General features: G+C 36.3%; 1 protein-coding gene across 2 annotated transcripts in view; it reads right to left on the reverse strand.

The window, feature by feature from the left end:
• Positions 1 to 391: 391 nt before the first annotated feature.
• Positions 392 to 26238, reverse strand: part of zmiz2 (zinc finger, MIZ-type containing 2) — a 107759-nt gene continuing 81912 nt past the window's right edge. For both annotated transcript variants that reach the window (XM_028797914.2, XM_051936266.1), the window contains exons 9-19: positions 25937 to 26108; positions 25705 to 25846; positions 25357 to 25567; positions 23211 to 23316; positions 22824 to 22981; positions 22659 to 22726; positions 19104 to 19172; positions 17887 to 18131; positions 13884 to 14053; positions 12949 to 13191; positions 392 to 571 (exon numbers count right to left, since the gene is read on the reverse strand). In XM_028797914.2, the coding sequence (XP_028653747.1) occupies positions 464 to 571; positions 12949 to 13191; positions 13884 to 14053; positions 17887 to 18131; positions 19104 to 19172; positions 22659 to 22726; positions 22824 to 22981; positions 23211 to 23316; positions 25357 to 25567; positions 25705 to 25846; positions 25937 to 26108 (1692 nt within the window). In that variant the 3' untranslated portion in view covers positions 392 to 463. The remainder of the gene's footprint in view (positions 572 to 12948; positions 13192 to 13883; positions 14054 to 17886; positions 18132 to 19103; positions 19173 to 22658; positions 22727 to 22823; positions 22982 to 23210; positions 23317 to 25356; positions 25568 to 25704; positions 25847 to 25936; positions 26109 to 26238) is intronic.

A 26238-nucleotide genomic window follows, 5' to 3' on the forward strand; every position in this document is an offset into this window, starting at 1 on the left:
ACCCATTATCAATAATCTGACTCGCCAAAACAAGTGCAAACTGGCAGACAGATTAAAGCAAGCATGTATGTGCAAGGCCTGCAAGAAGAAATTCAGGCAAGGCAGGAGCTGCACCCTGCCAGTCTTTCCAATAAAATAATATAAATTCAGGCCTTTATGTGAATAAGAAAAGAGCCCAAAAAGAGCCACAGGGATATCTGAAATTGATTTTCTCCTTCCTGACTCTTTTCTTTTGATCAGTAAATATTCAAACAGAACTCCAACTTTGCCTTCTACTTCTCTAAATAATTTGAGTTTCCTTGGTTACCAGAAGCAATGAAATGGGATGGGATGAAACCTTAAATCTTGTTGGGGGCCTGGTCAGCTGCTTATAGGAAATCAGTTTCCATGGTTGTTGTCTGTGGTTTTTTTTTGTGCCAGTGTACATTTATGTACGAGCTTGCGTGGACTGCTTGCTTCCTTCTCAGTTGTTCTCAAATAGTGAGAGCAGGTCATCGTTGCTGTTATTTGGCAGATCAGGAGGGCCAAGATAGGACAGCAGCTCATCTGGGTTTGTCAGTTCTGGCAGCAGCTGGAGTGAGAAAGAGACAGACATGAATGAGATACTCAGCTGCTCACACTGAGGACAGTTGCATTTACAAATAATCTGATTAGAAAGGCAAGAATGCAAAGCACTAGGTCTAGCTTGTATATACTATGCTGAAACATTTCACACTGTCCTACATGCACACATACACCCAAACCAAGATTCAGTGAAATTTTATATATCCACAACTCTTCTAACAGGATCCAGAATGTACTGCATGTTATTTTGTATGTTTTTTTCTGTTATCATTTAGTAATAATAATAATAATTCAGAAAAACTTCTACATGGAGCTTTTACATTTTGCAATCACCATTATTAATATCTAACATTCCAGAGAGTTACTAAACCATAGAACACACAGCATTAGTAATAAAGTACTTAATCTCTGATGTTGGTAATAATTTTTGGTACTGGAGCAAGGGGCTCATTGTCAATACTCCGAGGTCTTTCATTGCCAAGGGTGAATATTATACACAAGTTGTCTAGTAAGCACTGAGTAAAAAGTTAAGAATGAATAAATATGAAAAAATATAAAAATTATATGGAAATAAATAATTTAACAGAAGGCTAGCACAGTGGTTAGAACTACTGTTTGACAGCACGATATTCCTGGGTGTAAATTCTAGCCCATCATATGAGCAGGATTTTGCATATTAATTATTCTTCGGGTACTCCAGGAGTGTTCTGCTGTAATCCAAAAAAATGTATGTTTTAGGTTAATTATCAACTAAATTGGCTTAGTCTGAAGGAGCTTAGGAATCTTGTCACTGTGTCCAGTGATGGGCTAGCACCCTACACAGTGTTGGTTCCTTGCAAACAATGCTAAGATAGGCAGCAGTTACCAATAAATAATCATGAACTACAGGAAAAATGGATTAATTGAGTTAAGCCTAATTAAAAGAATCCTGAGTGTTAATTACTTCACAATAGATGAACAGATGCGACTTACACATTTATAAATTAAAAAAAAAAAAAGAAAAAAATCTTTGTTTTGCCCCTGTGACACTTTCACAACTTTTCATTTATAGCCAATTTGCCTGCTGTTGTTTAATAAAATTAGGGTATCCATGAGAGGTAAAACTCATCTGATGCTTCACATCTGGCCTTTCACCTGACCATACTAGGTTCCTTATGTTTACAATTAATGCTAGAGTGCAGAATAGGAAGTATGTGATTAGCAGCGAGTAACTGTGTCGGTGTGCCCAAAATGTAAAATTTCCTAGAAGAAAAAATGGCCCCGTAGCCTGTAACAGTTTCACGGTAGCAACTAGGACAAAATACGCAGTCTGCATTGGTTTCAACAGTATAGCAGTACAGTATACATGTATCCAACATGACTTTTAAACCGAAAGTACAGAGTCCAGTTCTTTACATTTCTGTGTGTGTGCGTGTGTGTGTGCACATGCATGTACATTTCATCCAGGCCTGTGTGTAAACTACTTAACGAGTAGTAGTTTTCCAAACATGTTTATCATGACACAGCGTCACTTGGAACTTATTCTGGTAATATCAAAGCCAAGGCAAGAACTGACCAGGGTTACCAGTACAGATGCTCCAATCGATCGTCCAATTTTCACTAAAAAAAAAAAAAAAGACTCGATCTGTAATTGGTAAATTGGTCAATCACTAAAGCTGATTTTTTTCAGCCCCTACTTTTCTAAGCTTTACAGTAATTTAGTTACAGCGCTCCTTTATGCAAGGTATTACAGTATTTGAGCCAGCGACATCTGTTTTTGCAGCAAACTTCCTACTGCATTAACAAAGACCAGCAAGTTGAACCTTGTTGGACTCTTCCATATATAGCAGAGAGCTAGAGGAAATTGGAATATTTTATATTATATATACTCAACTGACTATATGCACACTATCTTCCGGATTTCATATAAGCCTGCTACCTTACTTCCGGCGCCAGTACCAAAACAGACTAGCTATGATGTTTTTCACCCAATCACTTCAAGATGTGACTTATGGTAGACAACGCAAATCACATTATTCAAACATTATGCCACACGTCAGGAGCTAAAAAGGAGAAGGGTTTCAAACTATATGTTTCAAGCTATATCCACCATTACGTAGGTAAGATCTGGACAAATTAACATGTTTGTGTACAAGTCAAGTTTAACGTTGTGATACCGCTAATGTGTCAATTCCTGTTACAATTTTCCTAACATCTTTGTCTAATTCAGTTTCAAACAAGGATTCAGATAAAGGAGAGGGTACTATTAGGGCTCAGTGCTACAGATCATTAAGAAAAAGCCAAAAGTCTCAACAGTTTGTGCGTAGGTAATCCTGCAGGTTCAGTGCAGGCTCATTCATGAGACAGGTTCTTGTTCGTCAAGTTTCTGTGAATCATATAATCTAATAATGTTAAAAAGTGTAGTCATGGTTTGGGAGGATTTTATCATCCTCTTCCTACTCGTCCGATGCGTCATCCTCCATTGGTCGTTTTCTCCTTTGAAAAAGCCCTGGTCTTGAAAGTGTAATGGAGAAATTGTTCCACCCAAACAATGCAGGAACTGCTGTGGTCTTGAAAGTGTAATGGAGAAATTGTTCCACCCAAACAATGCAGGAACTGCTCTCTTCTTCAACAGTCACCACCCTGTCTTAGACCGTGGCTTGCAAAAATACTCTTTTTTTAAGATCCCAGCTACAAATTCAGGTGTGGGGCCTAACCGTAAAGCTTTTTCTCTGGATAGCAACAATCCATTTAGATCAGGTTTCCACATCAGAGGGAAATGTATGAAAACTAAGTACCTTGCTGTACTTTCTCCCAGCTGAACATAAAGGTACACAACTGATTTCAGCATTGTATATTGAAACTTAAATTTCTTTTTCACAGACATTCTTACCACTAAACAAAAATCACAGCTGCTGTATAGAGAAAGGAAGTGACTGAGCATGCTGAGATTTCACCGGAAGGATGTCAGCACTACTGTGTGCATAAAGCTTATTGAGAAAAAGGAATTGAAGGAGTTGTTCTCCTGTGCAGTTAGACAAATAGCAAGAAAAACTACTTTAATAAATTCAGATCCTTTTAGTTTCAGTTTGGACTGTGTGCTTGTTTTAAGTACATAAAGAAGAATTTAAAATTGCTGCTTAATAAACAGTAGGCTTGTTAGCATAACAGACAATGTATCTTATTTGTTAAGCATGTTAGCCTTGTGTCTTCTTGATAAACAACTTATGAACATTTGATACATTTGAGGCTTTTTAACAGATTTGTACTGTGTTTATTAGTTATTGCTGTGTGTCATACACAGTTTTGGTAAGAAACAAGTACTACACAATTAAAATGGTAATCCGTATTTATAACACCACCTCAAGAATTCCAAATGTCTAGCCAATACACTGAAGAAAAAAAAAAAAACACCTGTATAAATATTGTAAACGTGTATTTTAACAGCAAAAAAGTTGTAGTGCAATTAATAAGTTAAAATGATTACAACCTATAAATGCATGTATATTTACATTTAAGCAGTATTTAATTGCCAATGTGAATTAATTGATTGTGTGGAAAATATATACAGTCATATGAAAAAGTTTGGGAACCCCTCTTAATTCTTTGGATTTTTGTTTATCACTGGCTGAGCTTTCAAAGTAGCAACTTCCTTTTAATATATGACATGTCTTATGGAAATAGTAGTATTTCAGCAGTGACATTAAGTTTATTGGATTAACAAAAAATATGCAATATGCATCATAACAAAATTAGACAGGTGCATAAATCTGCGCACCCCAACAGATATATGACATCAATACTTAGTTGAGCCTCCTTTTGCAAATATAACAGCCTCTAGACGCCTCTTACAGCCTTTGATGAGTGTCTGGATTCTGGATGGAGGTATTTTTGACCATTCTTCCATACAAAATCTCTCCAGTTCAGTTAAATTTGATGGCTGCCGAGCATGGACAGCCTGCTTCAAATCATCCCATAGATTTTCGATGATATTCAAGTCAGGCGACTGTGATGGCCATTCCAGAACATTGTACTTCTTCCTCTGCATGAATGCCTTTATAGATTTTGAACTGTGTTTTGGGTCATTGTCTTGTTAGAATATCCAACCCCTTAGTAACTTCAACTTTGTGACTGATGCTTGAACATTATCCTAAAGAATTTGTTGATATTGGGTTGAATTCATCCAACCAGACTTTAACAAGGGCCCCAGTCCCTGAACTAGCCACACAGTCCAACAGCTTGATGGAACCTCCACCAAGTTTGACAGCGCAAAGCGCCTTTTGTTATGATCAAATAACTCAATTTTTGTCTCATCAGTCCAAAGCACTTTGTTCCAAAATGAATCTGGCTTGTCTAAATGAGCATTTGCATACAACAAGCAACTCTGTTTGTGGCGTGAGTGCAGAAAGGGCTTCTTTTTCATCCCCCTGCCATACAGATGTTCTTTGTGCAAATTGCGCTGAATTGTAGAAAGATGTACAGACACACCATCTGCAGCAAGATGTTCTTGCAGGTCTTTGGAGGTGATCTGTGGGTTGTCTGTAACCATTCTCACAATCCTGCGCATATGCCGCTCCTGTATTTTTCTTGGCCTGCCAGACCTGGTTTAACAGCAACTGTGCCTGTGGCCTTCCATTTCCTGATTACAATCCTTACAGTTGAAATTGACAGTTTAAACCTCTGAGATAGCTTTTGGTAGCCTTCCCCTAAACCATGAGACTGAACAATCTTTGTTTTCAGATCTTTTAAGAGTTGCTTTGAGGATCCCACGCTGTCACTCTTCAGAGGAGAGTCAAAGAGATGCACAACTTGCAATTGACCACCTTAAATACCTCTTCTCATGATTGGACACACCTGTCTATGAAGTTCAAGGCTTAACGAGGTAATCCACCCAATTTGGTTTTGCAAGTAATCAGTATTGAGCAGTTAGTTACATGCATTCAAATCAGCAAAATTACAAGGGGTCCCAAATTTTTGCACAGCCAGTTTTTCAAATTTGATTTAAATTTCATACAACTAAATACTGCTTCACTAAAAATCTTTGTTCGGAAAACATCCCAGTACTCAGATGTTCCTAAGAAATGAAAGACATACCACTGTTATCTTTTTTGTTGAAAGTAAATTATTATGCAGGCTGAGAGGGGTTCCCAAACTATTTCATATGACTGTATACTGTATTAAGAGAGAGAGACAATGGTGAAAACTACTTTCTTTTAAATTAAGCTTTGCTTCAAATAGGTACATTACAGAAAAAAATAAACAATATGAGAGCTTGTAATCAATGAAAAGCATTTTATTTTCTTTTATGCCATATGCATTATAGACACATTTTTTACATATTTTATTAGTATGTATTTTAAGTTTATTTATTTATTTTAGTATTTTTATGGTCACTGAACAATAAGCCTACAGAATTTCATTTTGTTGATAAAAAATAAACAGTTAACACCTGTGGTCTATAGTTTAATTATAAAAATATACTTTAATATAGAACCTTAAAAAACCTGTTCGTAGCATTCATTGAAACACACATAACTCACACAGGGCCAGTCAACCTAAATTGTCTGTCTTTTGGATGAAAAACATTGAATAAAATATATTTTGTGAGTAATTCAGCCAACAGTCTTAAATGGCAGGTGGCAAAGCTGCCACCTGCAGGATGAGTTACGCAATTCAAAGCACTCCCAGCAGATGGTCTGACCAAAAATTTTTGTTGCTCATTAAGTTATATGCCATCAGCCAACTGGAGGCCACCTGCTGTATGCAATCAAGCATTGTGAGTTGCTGATCGTGCAGGATGTAACAGTGGCTGTGGGCATAGCAGAAAAAAAAAAAAAAACACAAAGTAAAAAACAGTACATATGGACGACCTTTGAACTTCATAGTCTCAAACTTTTCAAAGCTTCCTTCCAGTAATCATTTACAGTAAACACTAAGCAAGACACCGGTTTCTCTTTTAAAGCTGCATGTTTGACATTCATATTGCTTCTTACTCTTTTTATTAGCACGGTCTATATTTAAATTTTTTAACATTGTAATTTTAGACATTAAATTAATTTTTGTTTTGCAGGTTACTAAAAAACACACTGAAATGTAATATATTGTGATTGGGGAAGGATCTTTGAAGGAGTTTAACATCACTTATAACATGACGTCACCAAAAACAACTTTAGATGTTCTGTTGTCTTTTATATGACTGATATTCAACATGCTTTGTACAAAAGACAAATATTATGATCAGCAGCTCTATATTTATCACAGAGATGACTTTTCACTGCTGGAGTACAGCATGTCACTGAGAAGCAATTTACATTCAAATGAAATTATTATAAGTGTATTTATTCTGTCCAGGTAAGCTACATTTGAGGTAATATATTTTCTTCTGCACACTGAAATACCTCACTATGTTGTTTAAAAATGACTTTCTATATTCATTCTTCCAGATTCAGTTTAAAGTTGTTGAAAATGTGTTTGTGTTTTTCCTTTAAAAACTTTACAAATACATACAGTACATACTCTTGTGCTTTTCCCACAGTTGCAGTTTGTTGGGGAAGAAGAAGCACAACAATTATGCTACTTACAGGCACGAAGAGAGGTAACAAATTTCAGAAAAGCAATGAAATTCAACCACTTATAAAATATAATCTCATTCATTCTACACTAAACATGCCATAAACATTGTTTATAGATCACACACATTCTTGTCTCAAATGCACAGATTTCAAGCACCTGGATTGCTAAATCCTGTTTTGGGAATATCCTACACTTAAACCATTTTGTTTGTAATTTTAGTTATGCTCCAAAACAAATTAGATTATATATTCCAACTGTAACATCCCCTTATACAGGTTAGTGCAGGTTATGATTGATGGAAATATTAACTTGCATGAGTGAGCGTGGGTGTTTTTATTGTGTGGCCTGCTTTAGTCTGATGCTCTATTCAGAGTTTTTTCCATTTTGGGCCTGGCCAGGATAGGCTCAAAATTTCTTAAGCTATTTATTCTCGCATGCATATTGCAGATGCAACTGCAACAGTTAGTGAAGTTCTGTTTTCTGTTTACTGTATTTCTGATTTTTCACCAAAATTAAATAATCCATCTTCTACCCTTATGATAACGTCTTCCCAGAAGGCATAAAAATATCAAGCTGCTATCCATTCAAACTAAAAAGAGTTTTATAAATAAGCTCTAGTGTCTATTTGAGCTTTAGTTTTTGACTAAAGGCTCTTATAGTATATTTAACAGCAAACGCATGATAAAAAGAAAGGCAGAAATACACACAGATTTCATATATTTAAATAATTCATTGTGACACATATTTCTATGAACTTGGGCAAATAATTTTCATCTGAAAAATGTTCACTTTAAAAACTGTGCTGCATGTGTTAATTTTTAATATATGCCTTCTCACTACAGACCCATTAGCACATATTTATATTTCTGCAGATACACTGTCATTATGTGTTATTTTGTATATGTACATGCAGGATTTATTTGACAAAATATAAAGCAGAGCTACTGAGAGTCTGCAGAGCTTGCTAGGGTGTAAAGGAGGGTTTTATGCTTCCATCCAGGAAAAATGAAGTGTGCCCATATCAGACAGATCTAGATCCATGCTACATTGACGGGGAGAAAAATTTGGATCTCGACCACAAACATTTACACTGTACTTCTATCTGGATCAATCCTCACAGTAACATTTGATTACATATTGTATTTTGCAGTCTAAACCTCTATAATGAAGATGGGATAATTCAAAGGAAACTGAGCAGAAGTGTTTTTCCTGTTTCATTGCATAAAAAGAATACTCCACCCAAAAATTTGATTTTTTTTATATTATTGACCCCAGGTAGTTTGAAGTGATGACAGAGAAATTTTTCAGGATCATGTTTTTCTGGAGAATGATCATAACAAAGTTTTTGATAGAACAGGATCTAACAGTGGAAAAACGCTGGACAACAGCAAACATTATGAAAAATGTCCATGAAAAATCTCACGTTATTTGTGTCCCAAAATTTATACTTCAAGCCATTCAGTCATATGATCACAGTGGACAAACTACATGTACTTTTTAGTAAAATATTGTTAAATAAATAACTGAAAATAAATGTAGTGCAAAAACAGGAAGACCCTTCACGTGTAATTGCATTTTTATAAAATATATACAGTATATACATATCACTTTTGCATGGATTATTCCTGTTAATGAGCAGATATTTTAATGTACTTTCATCTTATGTCTCTCTGTCAGTGCTGTTGTTAATAAATGCTGTGTACTGGGTATAAACTAAACATAAATAGCCCATTTTATGGGATTACTCACTTAGCTTGTGGATGTTACATTCAAAGCAGAATGATGCCCTATAGTGGACTTCTTAAATACCTAAGGCAAGAGAAATGGTCTCTCTGGCTTGAGTTATTAAGAATTTGGATTCAGTGAGAGTTTGTTTTATGATAGTTATTATCTACAAACATGTTCATGGCATCTGGTCATTTAAGTACAATGAAAGAAGTCCTGTTTTGAGGTCTCAAACTGGGGTGTCACTAGGGTGAGACAACCTAAATAGGCTGCACAGGACTGGAGCACTTTCCCTGTCTCACTGCCTGTTACACACTTTTTACACTGTAGAAAAGTTCCCATTCAGCTACAGAACACAAAGGGCAAGACCTACTCTGGCTTGCTTTTATACTGATTAAATGTTCCAGTGTTTTTTTGGGAATAACGTACATTAGTAATACATTCTGTCAATTATGATATGTGGTGGTGATGGTAAACACTATTTACATGTTTATTTATTGGCATAGTGTGATGTAGCACAGCATTCCTTAGTTGTGAAATATGCTGCAGAACTTTGTGATGGGTAATGTTGCAAAGAAGCTTAAAATTATTAAAAGGTGATTTATCTCTACTGTCAGTTGATATTGCTTTAAACAGTCGGGTGGGGTACACAAATGATCTTTTTAGATAAATCGGTGGAAGAATTCATATGTTTAAATCATGGCCAATCAAGATCCTAAGTCAGCATCAGTGAAAATGCAGTGTTGTCACATCATATAATTGACATGTAAAATTGGCTTAGGAGTATAAATATATGTAGATTTTTTATATGCAAATAAGTTACCCATTTGTGCAACTAGTGAAGCTACAACCACTTCAGGGCAAGATAGGCAGAGCATAAGTGGAACCGAACACTGGACATACATAATGTTAGTTTTAAAAAAATGTATATATAAAGTGAAACTTGAACGTTGTTGATCAAAAGCATTTATCCATCTTCACAGACCGAACACAGGTATATCATGGAATTCTTCGGAAAACAGGAAAGTAGAACATCTGTGACTGATACAAGTCACTTCAAGGAGAACATCGATTTTATTATTGGTATTATTTGCTGTACTGCAGAATCCCAGCAGGACTATGTATAGTACAGGAACCAGTCGTGGACAGGGTAGTGTAAAAATGTTTTTTCCTAATAATTCCAAAACTGTGAAGTCAGTTTTTGAAATGAAGATCGCACTCTTAACCAATGAATGAGGGGGAGAGGAGGGTGTTCAATTTAAAAAGTCAATCACATGATGTTTTAGGTTTCCTATTTATGTGTGGGCTAATAATTCAGGAAGTAACTATGTAACAGAAAAGCAAACATTTTTCTCATTTTGTGCATAACGACTGGATAACAAGACTTTTTATTTCTTTTTTTCCCATTCAAGTTTTTCACATTATTTGCTATTGTACAACACTGGTTACTATTGCCTTCTGTTATGACTTAAACTTCTTTCACTCTATTCTAGGTGAAAATATGAACTCAGACCATTTTCTTGGCTACCACTACAAAGGATGTGGGGTAAGTAACATATAAAAAATAATGTGTGTGTGGAGTATTCCTTTAAAAAGGTGTTGGATGGAGTCTAAAAGTGTTTATTGGCTGGCGTAGGACGTTCTACATTCAGTATTTAACTCTTTGTATTGTGTTGTCAAAATATGATTTAAAAGGGAACACCAGCATAATCCAGAATAAGTATGTTTTGGGTAACAACCAATCATAGGAACAGGCTATAAATGAAGGTCTTCTTGCTTAAAAACAAATGAATCCTGAAGTGGAGAGGAAGAGGAACACAGCGTACTGGTTTGGGTTAGAAAAGGGCTGAGAGGAGAATGGAGGCAGTGACAGTGATTTGAAGAATATAATCAAGGAAGTCACCTGGTAGGTGTATTCAGTTCATGCATGCAGGCTTCTCCCCAGTCGAGGATATGTATGAAAAAGTGTCACGTTATATGATACCATAAAAGACAGCACTATTTTTCATTCTTTCTGCAGGATCTTTACATTGTTGTTCAATAGAATTATGAGTAAGATTCACACTAAGGTCTTTATTCTTCTTTAGAAAACAGCACTTGACACCTGGTGCAATGCTTTTGGTAAAATGTTATCTTCTGTAGCTTCTGTAAACATTAGTGGGATAAATTAAACAGACAACTTTTTTTATAAAAATTCCCCTAAATAGCTGTCAATATCTTTCCAGCTTTGTGTAGGGTTTTGGAAAGCCTCTATAGTTTGTCTACCTCTTTTCCACAAAGAGCATAAAGATTTATTATTTGTGTTTTATTAAAGAAGACATTGACATGAGCTCCTCCTTTATTACACTTCGATGTCTATGAAGTATTAAAGTACAACTTTAGTATGTTTGTTGTTTCTTTTGATTTGTTACCTTTAGGGAGCTGGTGGTTCAGTCTATGCCTACAGTTCACTTTGTGACTTTGGTAATATCACTAAATATGCCTGTGTGCAAATTGATGCAAATTGTAAAAAGTAAAAAAATAAATAAAAAATTGTAATGTACTGTGATGATGTAAGGACACTGCGTCATATAAACAAAAAGTAATGCTAATAAAGGCAGAAAGCATAGAGAGGATTTATAAATTGTACAGTGCACTATGTAGTATACCCCCCATTTAAAAAGAAAAATACATCTGACCTGATTATTACAGCAAAATAAACCAGTAAAAAATGTTACCATTAATAAAAAACAAATCAGGAACACATTAATATTACATATGGTAAAAACTCTTCCATATTTGAAGTACTGTATATACTCGCAGGTAAGTTCTCCCGTGGATAAGTCGGGACTTGATTTTATCGTATAATTTCTGGTATTTTATAATGTCAGCCATATAAGTCGAATTCTGATAACTCACGCTATTGGTCCAAGAGATTATGATATGCTAACACCCACCTGAGAGAGAGTAACCATGGAGCACACTGCCTTTTTTTCTACGTGGGTGTGGCAATGAGCTGTTATCAATGAGTGCTCCAAACCTCTCTCTCTCTCTCTATTGTACCTACGTGACCACACGGTAATACCCGAACTATTCTGAAGCAACGTTTGCACTGATTTGTTTTTTATATCTCACACCCTCATACACCTTTATCGTAAGAGCACCCCTCATCTACGATGGAGCATTCGATCAGAAGAAAATATGAAGCTGGTTTTAAATTAAGCGTTGTTGAAATAGCAAAAGAAATTGGTAACTGCACTGCTGCAACAAAATTCGATGCGTCTGAGAAACTGATGCGAGATTGGAGGAGGCAAGAAGATGAAAGAAAAAAAAAAAAGTGCCACATTTTTGAACGGGCGTATTAGTCAGGGTCTGATTTTATGATCGATTTTTCGGGTTTCAAGACCCAACTTATATGTGAGTATATATGGTACTTACAGAATATTATTAAAGCCTAGGTCACAGCAAAATACATGTGATCAAAATCAATTAATTACTGTTAATACTAAAAATGTTTATGTGATTATGGTGTGTAAACCCAGCACTGGAGTGCCATAATGCCTACAGAGTAACTTTCAGACCTCATTCTTTATCCGAGGTCAGTACCTGCTGTTATTTAGAAACTTTCCCTCAGGTCGCAATCTGCATCGTAGATATTTTAAGAGTGTGTTTTACTTCTCAGTGTTTTATTATCTGCTTCATTTTAGCTAACTCCCCTGTTAAGATTCTGCCCTTTTTTTTTTATTCCTTAGACAGTCAACAGTGAAGCACAAAAAATGTAGCCAGCTGCTAAACAGCTAACTCAGTATTACTTGCCTCTATCAAATGTTTTTTCATCGCCTTTTTTAGGATTAAAAGAAAAACATTTACTAACTGTGGGGTATTAATACAGGCTATTCCATAGAATATTTCAACTTATTTACTCAAGTAAATGCACCCTCTTGTGAATTTTTGCAGCAACAAAATTAAAGAAAAAGCTCCATTAACAACCAAAGCTTGGCATCTAATTAAGAAATTATCTAGAATAAAGCTAGTCCACTGTGGCTATCCAAGATGGACACTGCCAACGTTTGCTGTACAAGGTAAATAATAAATTTCTAATTCAGTGAGATTCATTGTCAAACTTACATCAAGGGAAGCTTCTGGGACTTCTCCAGAACCAGCTGGTCCTGGTGGAATTCCAAGACCAGAACCAAAGGAATTATCATTTTGCCCATGAACGCTCATAGTTGCTTGTTGAGGCCGAGCACTCTGAGAGGAGGAGCGTGCATGAAGGGGAGGACCAGCTTGGCTGCCAAGATGAGGATTTCCGTGTAAGCTTTGCTGTTGTAATGGATTGTGAGATGGGTCCAATCTTCCCGAATGTGACATCTAGGTAGCAAGTTACATGACAAATAGTTAAGCAAAGCAATAAAACAAAACAGAACAACACAGTTCTAGGTAGCACATCTGAGCTTGTACTTGCATTAAGACTAAACAGGAAGAAGACAACTGAAAAGAACTGAAGTGAGGACTTTGATGTACCAATTCACTAATGGATTCTAGGAAACTGCAGTGTTCAATTATATTTTTGAATTAATAAAAGTCAAAAGTATATTAATAAGACCAAATATAGTCTCTCTTTCTCACACACACACACACACACCCATTGGAGAGATGTGTATATGTTAATACACACAACAATTGAAGAAGTCAAAGTGAACTTTATTGTTATCTCAACCATATACAAGTATACAGATAAGAAATGCCAATTAGAGAATCCTTCACTAGTCAAGCCAGGCTTTCTTGTCGATGCAAAGACCTGAGAAGCAGACATGTTAGACTGAACAGCATTACTGTGCATAAGTAATGGAATACAGATGGTTTCCATTCGAACAAATGTATCTACTGGCTGAGATTGTGTGCGTCAGACAAAGACATTTACAAGAAAGCATGATGGGTAAATCCATCTTTATGATCTCTGCTGTCTGCAACTGCAACTTATCTATGTTTAAGCAGCTTCCAACAACTTACTTGGGCATATCAGAATTTATTAGAAAAGTTTCAATATAAGATTTACTGACCTGTCCTGACAAGGGGTGACCAAGTGGCTTCTCAGGGGTCAACAATCCACTTGGCAAGTCAGACTGATATGAAAGAGGGGGTGGTCCAGGAGTGAAGTCACCTAAGGATGGAGTGCCAGGGTTGTTTGAGGGGAAGTCGGTGAAATTTGGCTGGTTCGAGTAGCTTGAATCTGCAGGAGGAAAAACATATAAAAGTTGTAGCGGAATTGATGTATAACCACATCTTTGTAAAATATGAGGTAACACTGGCAAAGGTGACATGGGACAAATGACTCAAAGATGCAAAAAACTTAAAACTGTCTGCATTGGGGATGGGTAATGCAAGTCCTAGTGGGTAGGTTTTTTGTTATAAATCTGTGCCTAGTATTGAATTTATTTTTAATTAAGTTCCTTTTTAAAATAGCTTCATATTCAAAAAAACCTGAAAGCACAGTGATGGTTTTCCTGGAGGGTGAGAAGTGTGACAACAGAACGTGACAGTATAGATGTCCTAGTAAGTACAGTCGGAACTTCGTAGCTGTAGATTCCACAACTATGGATTAAAAATATTCCGATAAAAAAATTCTACAAAGTTCCAAAAAGCAAAACTTATGTTTGCAACATGAACTGATGTGTTGGCATACAATCCTCTAGCCCCTCACTTTTTACAGATCCTCAGTCTCGTTGTTTGAGCATTATTTGCCTCACATCTCATTTGTCTGCTGCTTGTGTTTTGTGCACTCTTCGCTTCTGTGAATAACTGGCTCCTAAAAAGCAATTAAATGGTCTAAACAAGCCCTCAAAGGCTAAGAGGAAGTGTAAAGTGCTATCTCTCAGTGAGAAGACATTGTTTTACATATTATGCAAGGGGGGGCCCAAAAATTCCAAGAATCAGTCAATAACACAAGGGAAGGATGAAGTTACCAAATAAGCTGATAGGTATCATATTCCTACAGTCTTGTTAATCAGTCTGTCAAGTGACATTGTGCTGAGTTGATCACGTTTTACAATCATGTGTGTGACTTCAGCGATTAGATTTCTCTGAGCCGAAAAAAGCATGTCGGGTCATATTAAACATCAAGAAATGATGACTGCATTTTTTTGTAGTAATGGTCTTGTTCATACAACAGTTTCCTCGTAAACAGACTGTTTATCAGTGACATAATACTGAACTGATGAAGCATCTGCGGGGAAAGCATTAGGGAAAAAAAGCAAAGCATTTGAATAATGCCACACGCAAAGTTGCATTTTGCACCTTGACAGCTCACCTGTCAATTTTTTGTTCTTCAAATTAAAATGAGGCTGAAGGAAATCATCATAGGAGGCCCTACACACAGTAGCAAAGGATGAGTACAAGAAATGTTTCTAGGAATGGAAGAAGTGCTGGAACAAGTGTATGGCATCTCAAGGAGAGTAGAGTATTTTGTCAGTGACTAAAATGGAATTGCTGTAAGTTGTATAAAAAGGTTTTTGTTTTTTTTTCCCTTCCCAACAATTCCGGGAACGTTTAGGTCCCCTCTTGTAAGTAATATAGAGAGGATTTAAAATATACAGGAGGATATGCATAAATTAAATGAAATTACTTTACCAGTTTACATATGGGACCGGAACATCCGCAGATATTGGTATGTGTAGGGTATCCTGGAACCAGTCCCCTGTGGATACCGAAGAACGACTGTACTAGCATATTTGTGTGGAGAGTCACCAAAAGGCTGCCCCATTATTGCAGTATAAAATTTTCTTTTATTACAAGTATTTGTACAGAACTCTCTGCATTGTTGATTATTTTAAACTATTTATAAGGCATTAAGTATTGAGTGTTAATTAGAATTATATCACAAAAGCAATTTTCCTCAAATATCAGATCCTGAATAGTGCAAGGTGATTCAGAAATCTTGAGTATAGATCAATACTTACACACCTTAAAAGAGGAAAAATAACATTCACTGCCAAGTAGTTAGAATACAGTGATCCCTCGCTATATCTCGCTTTGCCTTTCGCGGCTTCACTCCATCGCGGATTTTATATGTAATCATATTTAAATATATATCGCGGATTTTTCACTGGTTCGCGGATTTCTGCGGACAATGGGTCTTTTAATTTCTGGTACATGCTTCCTCAGTTGGTTTGCCCAGTTGATTTCATACAAGGGACGCTATTGGCAGATGGCTGAGATGCTAGATTGCTTACTTTTCTCTCTGTCTTGCGCTGACTTTCTCTGATCCTGACGTATGGGGATTGAGCAGGGGGGCTGTTCGCACACCTAGACAATACGGACGCTCGTCTAAAAATGCTGAAAGATTATCTTCACGTTGCTATCTTTTGTGCAGCTGCTTCCTGAAGCGACATGCTGCACAGTGCTTCGCATACTTAAAAGCTCGAAGGGCACATATTGATTTTTGACTGAAAAACAAACTCTCTCTCTCTCGACGGAGGGGGTGTGAGCTGCCGCCTTCAACAGCTTTGTGCCGCGGTGCTTCGCATACTTAAAAGCCAAACAGCCCTATTGATTTGTTTGCTACAGATTGTTTTCTCTATCTATGTGACATTCTGTGCTCCTGACACGCACTCCTTTGAAGAGGAAGATATGTTTGCATTCTTTTAATTGTGAGACAGAACTGTCATCTCTGTCTTGTCATGGAGCACAGTTTAAACTTTTGAAAAAGAGACAAATGTTTGTTTGCAGTGTTTGAATAACGTTCCTGTCTCTCTACAACCTCCTGTGTTTCTGCGCAAATCTGTGACCCAAGCATGACAATATAAAAATAACCATATAAACATATGGTTTCTACTTCGCGGATTTTCTTATTTCGTGGGTGGCTCTGGAACGCAACCCCCGCGATGGAAGAGGGATTACTGTATAGAATTATATAATCAGAAAAGGTATGTAAGGGAGTTGGCTCTTTAACAGGTTACAAATTAACTACTGATTAAGATTTTCTTTCAATAAAAACCTACAGCCCTCCCGGCATGAACTTGTTTTTTTTTTTTTTTTAACAACACAGCCTTTCGATTCTGCCAAGAGCTAAAATGAACAAAACAAGCAATTATTGTAAAGAATAATGACATAACAGTCAATATAAGACAACTTCAGTGGAAGACAATTTCAATATGTTCACATACTGTAGTTCCATTCCACTGCAACAAAACTGTTCTGGGTAAAGATTAACATCCTTCAGCAATACACTGAGATGGAGATTCAGTAAAGCATAACTGCAGTGTTAATACATACTGGAACTATTATAGGCAAAAAGTCTTTGTAACATGAAGTATTGCTATGCTCCAACACTTTCAAATTAATATGCAACTTATCAATTAATTAAATACTTTTTTACTGTTCTAAAGGCTTGCTTCAAAGACCCTGTGTTGCTGAACCAGTACAAATGAAACACTGCAGTTTATTATGTGCTCAGTCACGTCAGAATGCAGGAGAATGTCACATAAACCTCCAGACAGCGCATCAAATATATCCAGATATCTGAAGGTAATTAGAAACAGTTGGTTATTTGTTTAAATTGCACTAGTACAAAATTAAGACTTTGGAAGTCTAAAAGGCATATCTAAGTAACACTATGCAGCAACATGCAGACTGAGTATAATTTCCTGGGAAGAATTACATTCTGCATAAAAGCCAATCCATCCGCAGTTACTATTCTAGGAACAGACAAGTGGAAGAGTTTCAGAGATTTAGATTCTAGTGGAGCTACATATTGTTGCAAGCAGGGATTCCATGATGTTACAATTAAAATAATTCTGTAATAACTGTTATTGGTGTTGAGCTTAGGGTGTCCAGAGTGATATGTAATTGGACATGTATTTAACAAGAACAAAAGAAAAGAGATCCAAATAGAAAGGACATTTTTTTCCTAATTTAGTTATGCTGACTAGTGTTTTAAGGGATACAACTTCTGCTGTTCATAGCAACATCTACAGCCTGAAATAGTGATACACACATATTCACTGATATAAAAAAAAAAAAATACAGCTATAAATTGGTATACATAGGAAAATTATCAAGTCTTACTCTGGCCTGCATAGTCTGGTGTGGTATTGCTTCCCCCTGGTGGCAGAGTAGGGTATGGAGAGGAGCTTGGCCCAAGAGCTGCAATCATCTCCATAACATTGGGCATGATCATGTGACTAGGACTCATACTTCGACAGCGCTTGGGCAGTGGTCCATCTGGGTCCTCCTTGATATGGAGATCAGGCTTAATGGGGACAGGTTTCCAGCTGCACATAGGGTCGATGGTGATTTCCTCATAGTCAGAGCTGCCAAAGACAAGAAAGAGTTTTAAATACCAAAAGGAAAGTCACCCTAGTGATAACACTATAATTAAATTATGCCACTGGATTAAAACTGGCAGGGAATGCTACATTACTGAGAAGATAAGAAATAAGAATTCAGTGGAAAATAGTTTGGAATTTGTCTGTTTTCTCAGATTGGCTGCACAAAATTATGTCTACACAAAGTAAAAACCGGACAGCATGGTTTTTGATATATTTCATCATGATTAAATAACAAACTTCAGCATTAATCATTTACAGCAGCTATAGAATGTAGAAACACCTAATGCTACCTTCAACACCAATACTTGAAAGGTAGCTTTGTTCTAGGGCACCCTGTAACATGCTTCTCTTTGTAGTGATTTATCTTACTTATTTGCTGAGAGAAATGTACTTTGCTTCTTGGCACTTACGAGTTTGTATACGTTATAAGGCGCTGAATGATACTGACAACAAAGTAAAACACTAAGCTAAATTTGTTCCCATGATAAAGGTAGATCAGTATGATTCATGATAATGAATGTTGTGTAACAGGTGGCACAGGGTTACCAGCTATCGCCTGATAATATGTATTTGTTTCTTGAACTCTGGTTATTTTAAGACAGAGCTGCAGATTCCCTAAGTCTATCCTTCCAGTATCAGACACAAAGCTGGAAGCAACCAATACACTGCAGAGTGAAATCACCACAAGGGTGTAGGGAAGAATGAAATCATGGTGTTCTACAAGACTAATTTAGAGTTGCCTGTTAACCTGTTCCAAATCCTGTTTCTGCCATCTAGGGAGAAACAGGAGTAAACAGAAGAAATCCTAGTGAAGCCAGTGCTCTACAGCTGCAGGGCAGCTGTGCTAACCACTGTGCCACTTTGCACCCTGAAATCTGAAATACAGGAGACAAAATGAAAAAAAGATGGCATATCTTCCTATATGTTCATTTATTATAGCATTGTTGCACTTACTTCTGGATATAAATAAGGATTCCCAACATGTATTGATCCACCTCTAACCCTTCCAACAAAGCAGTTTTACTAAAAAAAAAAAATAAGAGCAAGACAGAGAGAATATTTAGTTAGGCATATTACCAACATTTAGGACATCTTGGTTTTATGCTGACCTGTCCTGACAGTCCTCTTAATGTTTTTACTTGAAAAAACCCGCAATTCCCCACCCCCAACTTTGGTGTGCTACCTGTTCAATAATAGAATTTACTTTTTCATTTCTTTCTATAAACATCAATGTAGCTTAACAATTTTCATTTATGCATTAAGTCATTTCATTAGGCTTCCTCTTACAGCTCTAAAAACACCTATTACAGAGCCATTCAGTGATTCATTAGTGAAAGTAGGGTAGCTCAGGCGGAGGTGGTTTGACACAGGCATCTGTCATCATTTCTTTTTATATCGTTTACTTGCCCACGTGAAGGAGCGCCTACTCCTTAACCCTTTTTCTGTTATAAATGCATTTGCTAAATTTTCCCCTTTTCATCTTCGTTAGTTTTCTTCTTTACAGTAGAAATTTGCATATATAAGCTCAGACTATGGTTTGCAAATTTTGCTGCGGCAGTCCACCAATTCACACCAAACTGCTGGCTATATTTTTCTATAATGAACTCACAGTGAAACCAAACTCACAAGCACAACCTGTACTTTGTACTTCTGTATATTCCTAGCCTGGAAAATTATGGGGAAAATTAACTAAATTTACACCCAAAATATACAGATGTCTCTTAAGCATTTTAAATAGTCTGTGATTCTGTAGTTTATTTTATGTAGTCTTTGTTATGGCAGTCCAATGTTTCCAGTGTTGGAGGGTTGAAATGTGAAATTTCTCCACGACACAAAATTCTTTATCTAACCAGCATCATTAGCATCATACACAGGAGACAGAAACAGGAAGATACTGTGTATTGAGACCTAGCTCTAAAATAAACAATACTGCGATCCCCAAATGTTGAGGAATATGAATTGAATTAAATTTATTGATTAAAAATAATGGGAGTGTTACAGCCAGATATGTTTGTTGCAGGATGCCAACTCATCTAGATTTATCACATGGATTATGTTAAATTGGTCTGAAATAGCATTACATTTCAAATAACATACAGTGTGTTTTGTCAGTTCTTCAAATGAACAATTTGACAGGTGTTTGCAAGTTTACACATACACTCACATATACTCTACATTTTGTCTGGAATAAATCCAAACCTTCAATAAACCTGCCTCATTATACTATAAGAAAAAAGAAAGACTCACCAGAATGTAATAAATTATCTTTTAACACAGAAAACAATGGTTATCATATAATACATTTTTTTAAATAAGAGGAGATTAAATGTGGCATCCATCATGGATCAGTCCTGGGGCAAATATGCTTTGTAAATTTCTATAAATGATTTAGATAGGAATATAATTTAAAGTTGGTTAAGTTTGAAGATGATAATAAAGTAGGTAAACTAATTAACACCTCAGAGTCAACATAATTACTGCAGATGGAACTTGAAAGAATTTGAATTGGGTACATATGTACTGTGTCAAATAAAGTTTATTTTAAATAAATATAAGGGTTTACTCATTATTACATATAAGAAAGTAGTAAGGGGTCTAAAACTTGAAAACACTTCATAAAAAAAAAAAAAAGACTACAACTTGACATTGTAAAGAAGACATTAAAAGGGCTACTTTGGATGTTATAAAGTAATCTGTGTTGAGCGCAAGTCAATGTGGTTATGGTTCGTCTGTACAATACAATTATGACGGCATATCTATGTGCAAATGACAAGGTATCTCTCAATGAGATTATTTTTTTTTTTTCAATTTAAGCAGGCAGAGAATAAAAGGTGACATGACAGAAGTGGAAGGAATTAACAGGGTGGATGCAAGTTATTTGAAAACAAGTTCTTCACCAAAAGTGGTGTGGCACACAAGTAATTTGATTAGGGATATATTAAGAAGTACTGTACTTCTATATACATGGAGTGCATGATATAAATATCAAAGTAGAATAAAAGTATTTTGTTAACCTTTAAAAAGAAACAATATGTTGCCAAAGTTACGTGAACAAGAGTTGACAAGCTAGTTTCATCTAATTTGTGAAAATGTTTCTGAAATTTAAAATTTCACAGTGTTGGAAAATAGCAAAGGAGTTTATTTTCAGCATGTTTTTTGGATACTTCAAGGAATGCTAAGGCCATTTAATGCACACTTCGATTGCATGTATGCATATCACACTGTAAATAGTATTACTGAAAGTGCCAGACAAATAAAATAAACTTAACAGGGTGCTTCTTTACAGCTCAGCTTTTCCATGGCAGATCAGTTCTTTTGACGCTGAGGACTTTATAATGAGTCTGAAAATTATGGTTGGAAAAGTAGTTTTCCCAATCATGTAACAGAGGTTGTGGTCAAAAATTAAGCATCTACACATAAGATTGATTCATATACTACAGCTGGCATCTGTGTAACATGTAATTTGACTCCAAAGAGATCAGCGAGCCTGGGTAATTTGAACAAAATGCACAACCAGGAAATGTTATATGAATTTCCTGTGGAAAGTGTGTCAGAATCGTTTAACTTATTTATATTTTGCTATATGTATCTGTTAATGAATTTACTGATCCTAATTAATCTAAATGTGAAGGTGTCAGGGGCCAAAGATTATCCTGACACCATTGGTACAAACCAGGAACCAACCTTGAATGATGTACCAGGATATCACAGAGTACACTCACTTCCATAACCATACTTTACCTAATGCACATATATTGGGATGTAGAAGGGAAACCTGAACACCTTCAGACAAAATCCATGCAAAGTCGGACTAGGCCAGGGTATAAATCTAGTTTCATGGAGCTGTGAACCAGCAACATTAAAACACTTCTCTACTGTACCATGCTGTTTTTTGACAAATTCATCTATATGTGTAAATAAAAATGAGTGTAAACATGTAAACCTGCAGATGTAAAAATAGGTGTAAAATGTTTAATTTCCGGTAAACACAATAAAATTATGCTAAGGTTCTCTTCAAAACTGGGGAAACTCCAAAAATGAACTTCATAATTAGAATGTATTAAGTTCTACATATTATTAACAAATATCCTAAAATTTGAAATAGGAATGGATATTTTGTGACAATGTTCTTCATCCACCACCCAATCATTAGTATTAATTAGAAAGGCAAAAAATATGTAGAATATGTCAATGAGTTTTTTCAAAGTATAGCATACTACTGACACTACATCTGAAATATGAGTGATTCTACTCATAGTGCTACCGAAGGAAAACAGCAAAATATACAGAGAAAGCAAGTATTTGCATTGTAGGTATATAAAGAAACTGAATTCCAAATTCAGTTATTTAGGGCATGACAGCAACCTAATCCAGAATTTCAGGTGTTTAAAATCCTAAATGAAACTAAACACTCACATGAAAGTCACAGATGCAACAAAAACTTGAATAGTGTCACTCTTCACGATAACCAGATACATAGAGAACAGTATCTCTTCAAAAACTACTTACTTGCAAACAGGGCAACGCCAGGTTCCTCGTTCACAGTTGAGTTGCAGATAGGACTCAAGATCAAAGCACTGCAAGTAGTGGAAGACTATAATTACACATGACTGCATTTTTTTTTCCCACAGGTAGTATTCACGAACATCTTCCCATTCCAAGTACTGTCCATACCTGTATATGTCGGCAGTCATGCCCACGGGCAGGCAGCTGGATCCGACGGAATGTAATGGGACATTTCAGCGACACTTTGATGGCAGTCTGTTCTACCCCATCCTCACCGTTAAGTCCAGGGGTACCTGGTATTGTTCCACTACTGAAGTTTCGCTTTACTGTGTTAGGGGTTGAAAGAAGAACAGTAAACAAACATGGCTAGGGATTTAAAAGAAAGTTTGTTAATGTGGGAGAAGTGCACAGAGGGGACATGATGAGTAAACAGGAATATTCAATGATACAGAAGACAATGTAAGGAGACAGAGAGAAACACAGATGGAGGGGTTGTATTTACAGACAGACCTTCAAAGATTTATTTCAGATACCATAGTTAAGATAAAAACTCACTCTTGGTGATGCAGTGCTCTGCAGGAAGCAGGCGCTTCTTCATTAAACCTTGCAGCACTGACCGTACAGAAGGCCTGTGAACCAACTGAAGTACAAACAAATGCGACTGGAATTGAGAGAAAGAGAGAAATGTGGTGACGGGAATGAAAAAAACTGTTTACAATTTTAAAAAGTCTGAAAATAATTTCAAAATAATTGAAAATAGTTTTTTAAAAAATTACTTAAACTCTTAGAATTATGAGTTTAGTTCATTTTCTATCAAAAAAGCAAAAATTACAACAAAGTACCGTGAATTTTGCAATTTTTGATGTATTTTGCTAAAAGTAAAACATCAATTTTTAAAACATAATTAAAAAATTGTTTTCGACAAATATATTATTTAGCAATACTACAAGTGGTTTGGGCAAAGTTCAAAGAATAAACAATTAATATTAGTTACCATTAACATGCTAGAAACTGGGCAAAAAAAAACACTGGAGCATATACTCTGCCTTGTTAAGAATCATAGGTCCTTGTCTCTCTTGTTATTTACTATTTACAACAATACAGTGTTTCACTAAAGAACATACTTAATAGATAACTGCCTTTTGATAAGAAAAAGTCTATAATAATTCTAAAATCTGTGCATGTCCCTTTTTAGTATTGGTTATTTCAGAGATAAAAATGGTTTAGATGCTGATTTTACAAATTCAAAAGTGTCATAAAGTCTTTTGGTTTCATAATAAAGTCAGCCATACATTCTTAAACCCATTTAATTAAATTAATGGACAGTAGGTACCTGGTTGTATAAGACAGAAGGCAGAAATCAACCCACAACGGTGTGCAAATCTACTGCAGTCCACTTCCATTGGCCAATTTAGGGTCACCAGATAACCTTAATGCCAATGTCATATTATATGATTTATAGTCAGAAGGTATGTTAGACTTACCGACTAAGTTGCTGATGTTGTCATCGCTGGACTATGTCAGTTTAAATGACTGAAATTTCACTGGGTGTTTTAAATTGCGTGACTGCATGCCAACTTTCCAGGTCTGTCATGCTTGCCCTTTTTCTGGCAAGTAACAGTGTGTTGTTTGATGGAGCCAGTGCTACGTGACAGGTTAACAGGTAGGGCGAGTTCAGCAACAATCTGTGCCCTTCTATTTTCTTTTTTCCCCATTTTGTCATGGTATGTAAAACACTAGACATCAGACAGATGTTCTTCTCTTCTATTTGTGAAGTCCAAAACACCTGTGTTCCTTATTCCTTGTCACTGTACTATATGTATTATGCCTTTGAATGAGCAATCATTGGTAGTCAGATGTCATGAATGCACAGGCTGCCCTTATGGCTAAAGACAAAACTGTCATGGTGAATCATCGACTAGATGGAGTGAGACACTGGGTATGTCAGACTAGATAACTGGCCTTCAGAGGAGCATGCCACAGACTGCCTCGAGTGCTAAGATTATGTGCTGTGACTGAAGTCAAGTTGGAAAAGTCATCTGAAGTTCATAGCCTTAAAATGGACATCTTTGGAAAGAAAGTGGAAATACACAGGGAGAATGTGCAAACTCCACAGAGTCAACAACCGGGTATAAGCTTCAGAATACATTTTGACTAAATTCTGCATGCTGCAGCAACCTTGATATGTTGAATGAATGCAGGCTTATTGAACATTTAGTAGAATACTTAATAATGAAATTAGCCCTTATTCAATATTCTGATATCAAAATCAATGTTCTGTGTCTCAAAATTTGCCCTCTGACACTTTTTTGTTAATATGCATATTTACTCTTACCAGTATTCTCATTGAGATCAGAAATTTAAATTTTTGAAAAACAATGATAAACACAGGATCACATTTAAAGAAATGGTGACACTGTATACACACTATACTGCAATGGTTCCTAAACATGTATACATATGAACAGGGTAAATAAACGGTACAGAGAAATCAAGAACAAAATCCATATAACAAGTAGAGGTTTGGGACCAATGCTAAGTTTAAATTAAGATAGCTTAATGTTTTTTTTTTATTATTTATGTCTCAGCTAATGAAATAAAAAAAAAAACTACTCACTGCATAAAGAAACACCACCCTAATTAGTTTCAGAGTTTTGTGAATGTTATAATATGTTAGAGAGAAAAAGAAGTTGCTACTTACACAACAACACGCTGTAACCGTGATCTGAATGGTGTTGCGACCTGGCTGGCAAACATGTTTCAGATACAGCGGTTTGTGGGAAGTCTTGTTGTCTCCCCTCTCAATGGTCAGAGGCGTTGCATTTACGCTGACCTGCACAGATGCTGGCCAGTTTGTGTTCATCTGCCTATCTTCGTGGTGGTAGCATTTAAACTGCAACTCCAGATCAGGCCTGGAGGGGGAGGCAGACACAAGAGTTTATTAAATCATGGACTAGACATTTTTCAGGCCATGGAGAACAAGAGAAACTTAGTATTTAAGTAGTCAGAATCTTTAAATACACTTGCACATGTATTCTCTAAACCTTACCTCATCATCAGTGTCTTGTAAACCGTATCACGCAGCTGGAAGACGTGGTTGCTAACAGCAAGATTATGCTCCAACCGGAATGGCTCCAGCACAACACCATCTCGCACTGGAAAGGTCAGCCGGAGGTCATCATTGGGGCTACCTGAATAACAAAATAAAAAAAATGGCAAAAATCTTCTAAGCTGCAACAAAGGTGACAAGAAAGAATACCATTCATTTATATCATCTGTACCATCTGGTGGTGGGGGCAGCACATTCATGTTAGGTTTGATGTCTGGTAGAAAGGGGGACTTTACATCTTGTCCTGGAGACATGTAAGGTGGGATGTTGGTTCCTGGCGTCATAGGAGGTGTTGGATTACCTGGCAGAGGAGAGCTGGGATACCCCGGCATTGCACGGCCAGGCTATAAGGAGAAAAAAGGAATGGTTACTAAATATTATATTGTGGTAAACTGATCTTCTACCCATGGACTCTAATTAATTTACATAGTTTTGCACTACTCAGTATTAGGATCACCATTATTTTAAACTAAA

Source organism: Erpetoichthys calabaricus, chromosome 1 (assembly GCF_900747795.2).
Source record: "Erpetoichthys calabaricus chromosome 1, fErpCal1.3, whole genome shotgun sequence".
NCBI classification, from domain to species: domain Eukaryota; kingdom Metazoa; phylum Chordata; class Cladistia; order Polypteriformes; family Polypteridae; genus Erpetoichthys; species Erpetoichthys calabaricus.